The sequence below is a fragment of the Rhagoletis zephyria genome, unplaced genomic scaffold (assembly GCF_001687245.7).
Source record: "Rhagoletis zephyria isolate East Lansing unplaced genomic scaffold, Rhagoletis_zephyria_1.1 Rzeph_scaffold_00274, whole genome shotgun sequence".
In the NCBI taxonomy this organism is placed as follows: domain Eukaryota; kingdom Metazoa; phylum Arthropoda; class Insecta; order Diptera; family Tephritidae; genus Rhagoletis; species Rhagoletis zephyria.
The window spans coordinates 19,888-29,219 of NW_016157358.1; the positions used below are offsets into that span (position 1 = coordinate 19,888).

At 43.6% G+C, this 9,332-nt stretch overlaps 1 protein-coding gene across 1 annotated transcript; it reads left to right on the forward strand.

The window, feature by feature from the left end:
- Positions 1–4,393: 4,393 nt before the first annotated feature.
- Positions 4,394–5,467, forward strand: LOC108358601 (uncharacterized). Its single transcript, XM_017610035.1, has one exon. The coding sequence runs from the start codon at positions 4,394–4,396 to the stop codon at positions 5,465–5,467; it is 1,074 nt and encodes a 357-aa protein (XP_017465524.1).
- The last annotated feature ends 3,865 nt before the right edge of the window (positions 5,468–9,332 follow it).

The following is a 9,332-nucleotide window of genomic DNA, read 5'->3' on the forward strand; positions in this document are numbered from 1 at the left end:
CCAGGTTTCCATCTTCATCTTTGCAGGAGCTAGCCCCGGTCTTAAAACCATTTGATTGCTGCCTTATTTTCTGATAGAATTTTTGAGCCGCGTTCCTGTCCGCCAGCATCTCAAGCTCTTTGCACTCACGCCTTTCTGCCTCTGTTTTCTTTCTCTTGAAAAGGCGTCTCTCTTCCCTCCTTTTCTCCCGGTAACGCTCAATTGTCGCGCATGTCGCCATTGGCTGAAGGGTAGCTTTGTATGCTACGTATTTTTCTGCAGCAGCCGTGCGGCACTCTTCGTCGTACCAGTTGTTTCTGCGCGGTTTGTAGTAACCAACAACCTCTTCCGCAGCGGTGCGAAGGGATTGGGATATGGAGTCCCACTGCTCATTTATGTCCAGGCGATGAGGAGTTGCTTGATTAAGCAGGATTGAGAGTCGGTTGCTAAATTTTTCGGTTGTCCATTGTGACTGCAGCTTTGCGATGTCGAACTTTCGTCGCGTTGCCTGCCGCACGTTTTTTATTGCGCAGAGGCGCATGCGGACCTTAGCTGCAACAAGGTAGTGATCCGAGTCGATGCTGGCACCTCGGATAGAGCGCACGTCAAGAACGCTCGAAGCGTATCTTCCATCTTTTAAAACTATTTGCGTTAATTATTTTTTGTTTCTCAAATGCAACCCTGCGTGCTTAGAAGGCGTATGTATCATTAATTTGGCGAAGAAAGTTTAGCGTAGCGATTGTCAGAATTCCACTGGAGCTTTGCGCTGTTCATCTTCCAAATAGCAATAAGACCTTTAACTACTTAGTTAAGCGTACCTCCTCAGAGGAGCACGCGCTTTTATAAGCGAAAGACCAGCTATGTGGAATATGAATTGCAAAAGTTGTGGATATTAAGTTACATAGTGGACAGTAAGCTGTGGACTACAATTTAATCCGTTTGGCCAAATACATTTAGTTTTTAATATATAAAAATACAAAATAACACATATTTCCGTTTATGTTCAATATTGTTTTTTTAGATGTTAACATGTTTATTAATATATACGTATACTACAGTCTCCCCCTTGACGAATGATGAGTGTAAGCACGAGTCAGGCGTCAACCAGTTATTCGGTGGTCTCCCTCTCTTGCACAGGATTCGGATTTTCTTCAGTATTCCTACCTCTATACAGGGTCAGAGCGGAGGCGTGGTAAGCTCCAAGTGGTACGTCAGGTTCAGCTTTGGACGCGACTTGATAAGTTGAGGTACGTCTCTTGCGAATGACTAGGTGCGGGCCATCTCGTTTCGGCACAAATTTAGCTGTGACTCCTTTCGAGGCTAGGCTGAGTACATACGATGTCAATAAAACCTCGGCTTCTACTGCTATATCGTCTTGAGGTCTTTGGTGTTTTTTGTCGGCGTAAGCTTTATTACGGTCTTGCATCAATTATTCTGCCTCTCTCATATTCTTTAAACCTTCTACCATGTTCTTCAGATATGGTGTAATTTGAGTAATGAAGTTATCACTTTCGATAATGGCTCGAACATCATTCTCTATATCGTCAAAAGTGCATAGCTCTCGTCCGAAAGTTAGGTATGCTGCTGAGTAGCCTGTCGATTGACATTTAGCAGAATTCATTGCAAAGCCAATAGCGGGTATACCAATATCCCAAACATTATGTTGATTTTGGACTAGAATAGCTAACGGAGCTTTGAGATCTCTGATTTTGCGCTCTACTGGATTCGCTTCAGGGTGATATACGGGAGTAAATACCCGAATAATGCCCATACAGTGTTGGATCACCCTAGTAATGTCCGCCTACACTCCGGATAATGATTAGTATTACGCTCTCACATCATAATTTCACTCAATATGCACTTACATTATAAGTGCACACATATGTATACACACTCACATACACAGCACAGCACGCATCATTAGACTGCTTTTACACAGTTCAAGTACTGAATTCAATTCTGCTCGCATGTGGAAGAGAGGAGGTGAGAAGAAAAGGGACGAGTACACATGCGTCTGTACCGTCAAGTCGTTTCAATTTTCTTGCTTTGCTTTTAGTATTTTCGTTGCTTCCCATTTAAAGAACCAAAAACTTGAATTCAACAGAATTGAAACGTGTAAAAGCAAATAGAAAACACAAAAGAGCATGAGCAAGAATTGCATTCAAGTACTTGAATCACGTAAATCGGGTGTTATGCTCGTTCTCATATTTAGTTAGTTTCGCTACCTATGTATCTTTCTACGACTTGTACTTTGGTAAAACATAGTTCAATAAATCACTACTAAACCTTCACTCCGGCGGGATACATCCTTTTGTTTTTCTTGCGGACATCAACCTACGTTGTACGTGCATCTATAGTGACCCAAGACATTCGCTCTATACTTGTTTGCTGTTTGCTTGCTGACTACTCGCCGTTTTCACACCCCCACTACCTTCGTTTCATGCGTTACGAGGAAAACGCTCCTTGGTTCAACATTTTTTGCGCCCAACGTGGGGCTCGTGTGCAATAAAACCTATAAGTCAATATATCTACTTATCTACGCTCTATTTAAACAAAAGGTTATAACTAAATACCACATAGAATATTAGTGTTTCGTTAGCAGTACGAACATCAAAGTTTTACGGTTACAGTTTCAGTTGTTTGGTCATCAACGCTGGCAGGTAACTTCCAGGTGTGGATGCCGTTGGCATAGAGTACAATTATCGTCACTTCGCTATTTTCAATTGTCGTTAGTCAGACGAGCAACTTACATTTTCGGTTGCTGCTGTACAACCAAAATTCACCGCTCATTGGAAAGTGTATGTATAAAACCGTTTATCGGTGCTGCTTTATTTTCGCATTACCATACGCACATTCGCTGCCACTCCAAACTTCTGTTGGTACATTGCTGATTTGATTTTGCATGCGCTCGCGTACGCCGTTGTACATTCGTTGCATTCGTATCACCTGACTGTTGCTCTGCCAGCTGAAGTTACTGCGCTTCTGCCAGCTGAAGTTTCTGCGCTTCTGCCGTCGCTCTTCTCCTGTGGTTTTGCCCTTTGCATTTATTTGTCTCAGTTGTGCTGCTATTATTTTTGAGTTTGTTTCGCTGTCGCTGCAGGCTCTACGGTTTACCTGTCGTCAACTCCGTCGCTTATTTGTCAACCCAGCAAGCAATCGCGTTAGCCAGTCATGTCTTTGGAAGAATGCAAACGTAAGCGTGCGAACATAAAGCGCAACATTTCGCGCATCAAATCGATTGTTGATGTTAGTAAAGATTCCGATGATAAGCCATGTCACTCCGAGTTACAGTGTCGTTTAAGAATACAAGAATCCGACTTCAAGCAAGCCTTGTCTGTGGAAGCTGACATAGAAGATCTTGACCCAACAGACAATGGTCGCGCTGATTTAGATGATAGCTATGTCGCAGTGAAACTTAGTATCCGAGCACAACTTGGAGAGGATATGAACAGCACGGTGAATTATACTGAGGCGGCTCCACCAGCTTCCGCACCTATAATCTCAGATCTTCCAAGATTGTCGCTGCCTACATTCCGTGGAAACTACGCTGATTACAGAAACTTCATAACTTCCTTTACTCAAACCATTGCTCGTGAGCCTAGACTATCCAATATTGAAAGATTTAATTATTTGTTAACTTGCTTGAAGGGTTCGGCACTAGAAGCCGTCAAAGCATTTCAAGTCACCAGCGATAATTACCCGAAGGCTCTAGATGGGCTTAAAGAACGCTTTGATAACCCAACGTTGATATTTCTAGAAGGTATTGTCTCTCTCTTTACGTTACAATCAGTTGATAAATCAAGCCCTCAGCAGTTGCGAAGTTTATTAGACAAGGCTTCAGCTATTTTCAGCTCGTTAGAGTTATTAGGTACAAGCACCAATATCGCACAGGCAATTCTTATCTACATCGTAATTAGCAAATGAGACCAGAAAACTCGCAACAAATGGAACGAAGCGCTTGACTATAAATCCCTCCCAACATGGTCCCAATGTACAGAAGTTTTGGAACGTCACTGCCAGTACTTGCACTCGTCGGAATCGTCATTGCAGCGCAAACCCGAGTACGGCAGGCACAATCGTTCTGCCAATTATGGTCAAAGTTCCTCATTTGCTATTACGAATTCTCGTTGTGTGCTTTTCTCAAGCTCCAAGCATAGGATCATTGGGTGCCCCCAATTCAACAAAATGAACACAAACCAACGCTTCGATACCACTAAAAGGTTTGACCTGTGTATTAACTGCTTTAGCCGTGGCCACCGGATGGCTCAATGCTCATCAAAAAATCGCTGCCGCAGCTGCAATCGCACTCATCATACGATGTTGCATCATGAAAACGCTTCTCAAGTCATAGCGACACCACAAACAAAATCTTCGTCACTACACCCTTCGTATTCCGCACGACCTGCTTGCAATAATGAGGCAACGTTACAGTCAACTGTGTCGTCTGATAGACTACAAACATACAGCGCCTCACAACCATCTCAACCAGCAACACATATATATGGAATCGTCGAAAGGCAGTCAAGTTATACTTGCAACGGCTATGATACTCGTCAAAGACTCCACAGGTGCATACAGGCTTGGCAGAGCCTTACTTGATTCGTGCTCGCAAGTGAATTTCATCACTGACGACTTCGCTCAAAAACTTCGCCTCCGTCGTGAGAAATATCACATTGGGATCTGTAGCATTGGTGAATCCCAAACTAACCTTAAAGCGCGCACAACTACTACCATCACGTCGCGCACTTCATCGCTTACACTTTCGTTGCAGTTTGGTAACACGTCGCATATCGCATATCAACCGAACTCTGAAATCGACACATCAACTTGGAATTTACCTGCCAATACAAAATTGGCAGAGGAACAATTTTTAAAACCTCGACGCATCGATTTGTTGCTTGGCACAGAAGCATTCTTCGACGCGCTTGCTGTGGGCCAAATCCGACTAGGACCCAATTTGCCTACTCTCCAGAAAACACTTTTAGGTTGGGTCGTCTCCGGCAAATACAGTCATAAACTTCATTCAGTACCTCTGTCCTATCTATTGTCTAATGAAAGCTCTATCGACGAACACCTGCAACGCTTATGGAAGTTGGACACTATTGAAAGGTCAGCGAAACCGATGCTACCCGAACATCGCATTTGTGAAGACCACTTCGCAGCTACGGTACAACAAGATATCACCGGACGCATAGTCGTGAGCCTGCCATTCAGAGACAGCCCGGACACTTTAGGAAACTCGTTTGACATCGCCCGGCGTCGATTTCTTACCATGGAAAGACGTCTTTTGAATTCGCCCGAGATTCGCGCGCAATATGTCTCATTTATGGAAGAATATGAAGGTCTTGGCCATGTGTCCGTCGTTACATCACCAGACTTGACCACTTCTACATTCCACATCATTATGTGCTTAAGCCCAGAAGCGTATCAACGAAACTACGAGTTGTGTTTGATGCCTATAATCGCACAACAACGCAAACGTCGCTAAACGATATGCTATTGGTAGGGACTACAATCCAGCGAGAGCTGTATATACTGCTGTTGCGATTTTGATTGTATCGGTACGCAATCACAGCCGACGTCACCAAAATGTACAGGCAAGTACTCGTAAGTTCTAATGATCGCATATTTCAATACATTCTTTGGCGAGCTTCTCCAAATTTAGATCTCCGCACATACCAACTCAACCCGGTGACATATGGAACCGCCCCAGGTCCAGTACGCAGTCTTCAGTATTTAGCAGACCAGTGCATGGATGAGTACCCAATCGACGCGTTGGCTGTGAAGTCTTCTTTTTATGTTGACGATCAACTGTGTGGCGCTGACGACATTGCTGCCTTGAAAAAGTTAAAGTCCCAAGTAATCCAGGTGCTGAAACGCGGTAACTTTCCATTGGCAAAATGGCGTTCTAACCACCCAGATTTCATGGAGACTCAATCTACAAAAGAGCTCAATTTGACCGACGATTTTGTTACTAGCGCGCTTGGGGTTCCATGGCAACAGAACCATGACATGTTCTTGTTCACGTACACGCCCAAGAAAAAATACACATCTGTCACAAAGCGAACAATTTTGTCTATCGCATCATCGCTTTTTAACCCCCTTGGATTGTTATCGCCACTCGTAATTACTCCAAAAATAATTCTTCAGGAATTATGATGGGATAAGCGTACCGCAGCACCTACCACACGCATGGAACAATTGTTTAGCATCATTTATTTCACTTGCATCTCTCACTGTGCCTCGCTACTGTTTACAACCGAACGCTTGTAACCTACAATTACACGGGTTTTGTGATGCATCAATTCGAGCATATGGATGTCCGTTGTATGTGCGCACGGAAGACTCCGGTGGACAAATCGCCGTTCATCTGCTTACATCGAAGTCAAGAGTTGCCCCTGTCAAAAAGCAATCACTTCCGAAACTAGAACTTTGCGGCGCTCATCTTCTCGCTCAACTGTATGCCAAAATAAAGCATATTTTCAACAATAGACCCATTATGGCCTATTTTTGGTCTGATTCGCAGCTAGTGTTACATTGGTTAAAACAGTATTCGGCCACACTACCAACATTTATTGGCAACAGGGTGGCAGATATTCAAGAACTAACATCAGATGGTCGATGGAGATTCGTACCAACACAGGAAAACCCGGCTGATCTTGTATCGCGAGGTTGTACTGTCGCTGAACTTAAATCGTCCATCTGGTTTTCAGGTCCACTATATCTGCGTAAGGATATAACGAAATGGCCAACAAATAAGGGTGAAAATGATTTAAATAAGGAAGTGGCCAACGCAGAGAAACGTAAACAACTATTTGTTGCAATAAAAACAAAAAAATACATACTTGACATCATCGAAAATATCAGCTTATATCTTCACCCTCATCCGATGAATTACGCCATGCTTCGAACTCCATCATTTGGAACATTCAACAGCAACACTTTGCTGAAGATCTACCTTTGATTCGTAAAAATCAACCACTAAAAAGCAACTTGAAATTTTTAACTCCATTCGTAGATTACTCAACCGGATTTGAACTCATTAAAGCTGGTGGACGCTTGGACTACGCCGATTTACCAGATACTCAAAGGCACCATATTTTGCTGCCCAGCAACTCACAGTTTGTATCCACATATGTACTACATCTTCATCTACGCAATTATCATGCAGGCCCTAAGGCACTGGTAGAATTAATTCGTAACAATTACTGGATCGTCAACGCTAGAGACGTAGCTCGTCGCATAGTTCGTACGTGCGAGCATTGTGTTCGATACAGACCGAAACTGCTGCAACAGGTCATGGGACCGCTCCCAGCTACGTGGTTAACACCTGCACGTCCGTTCCAACAATGTGGAATTGATTTCTGTGGGCCCATAAACACCTACTTGCGAATTCGAGGAAAGGCACCCACTAAGTCATACTTAGCTGTATTTGTGTGTTTGCTGACTAAAGCAGTACATCTCGAGGTAGTATCGGATTTGTCAACAGAGTCATTTTTGAATGCCTTAAAGCGTATGGGCGGCCGTCGAAAAATGCCAAATGACATCTTTTGTGATAATGCACCGAATTTTGTTGGAGCCTCCAACCATTTGAAATAGCTTAGACAATTTTTGTTTAACAAGGAGACACAACAAGGAATTTATAAATGTTGTTCTTCAGATTTCTTCAGTCTTTGGGAAGCAGCTGTCAAGAGCGCAAAGGGTCACCTCTATCGCATCTTAGCCAACACAAGACTAACTTATGAAGAACTGAGCACCGTGGTGGTAGAAATAGAGGCCATACTCAACTCTCGCCCGCTAACTCCGTTGTAGTCTGTCCCGAATGATTTCGGCGCACTCACGGCTGATCATTTATTGGTTGGTGAAGCACTGCGTGCCCTACCTGAACGCTCGCTGGCAGACACAAGCATCTTAAATCTAGATCGCTACAACATAATCACTGTCATAAAGCAAAGATTTTGGCGCCGCTGGTCTGCAGACTACTTCAGCGACCTAGGTGCGCGCGTGTAATGGAGATCACCTGCTCCTAACTTGACAGAGGGTACATTTGTCATCATCCATGATGATCATCTACCACCACAACGCTGGAAGCTTGGGCGCGTTGAATCTACAGTGCTTGGACGAGATGGTCACGTTAGGGTGGTAAACCTTCGAACAGCAAATGGAACCTGTTGCAGGCCCATACATACGCTAGCGATTCTTCCTTCTTCTTAAAAGAGGGTTCTTTCAACAGGACCGGGATGTTTGATCAACCTAGGAATGTCCGGCTACACTCCGGATAATAATTAGTATTACGCTCTCACATTATAATTTCACTCAATATGCATTTGCATTATAAGTGCACACATATGTATACACACTCACATACACAGCACAGCGCACATCATTATGTTCTTATGTTGTTAGTTTCGCTACCCATGTATATTTCTACGACTTGTATACTTTGGTAAAACATAGTTCAATAAATCACTACTAAACCTTCACTCCGGCGGGATACATCGTTTTGTTTTTCTTGTGGACATCAACCTACGTACGTGTATCTATAGCGACCCAACACATTCGCTCTATACTTGTTTGCTGTTTGCTTGCTGACTACTCGCGGTTTTCGCACCCCCACTACCTTCGTTTCATGCGTTACCAGGAAAACGCTCCTTGATATGCAATTTGTTGCATGACCAACGATACAAATTGAACGGTATTGCCGAATTCAAGCCGCCTGGGAACCACAAATCGGAAAACAACGCGTTTATTAACGTTTTAGCATACATTTCAGCAGTTCCTTCTTTCAAGGGAAATATTTAAACCCATCGGCTAGCAACATCTTCCGCTATGAGTATCCATTGGTATTCGTCATCAGTCTTGGGAAGTGGACGAAACAGATCTACAGCGACTACTTCGAAGCGTTGCTTACTTGAAGTGGTTTGTAATGAACCCATCGGCTTCATGTTTGATGCATTGTAGCGTTGACACTCGATGCAGTTTCGTACGTACTTGGTGATTTCAGTGCGCATCCCTGGCCTGAAGTATAGGCTTGCGATTCGTGCGACTGTTTTCTTCCCTCCGTAATGACCTATGGTGCTTCGCCATCGTAAGTTTTCCAAATTTGTGCGCGTTCCTGATGAAGAATTACCAATTGCGCGTCTTCAGCGCCATCGTTAGCATAGCAATAGAGTACACCGTCATTCAAGATTATACCATAAAGTGATGTTTTCATCGTTCCCTTACATAGAATTTATTATTTTCTTCATATCTTCGTCGTTTAGTTGCTCATTTCTCAACTCGCTTGGCTTCTTTCTTGGTAAGTCCACTTGGAAAGTACAAATACAGCTCGGAGTGCCATGGCTGTTTTCGGG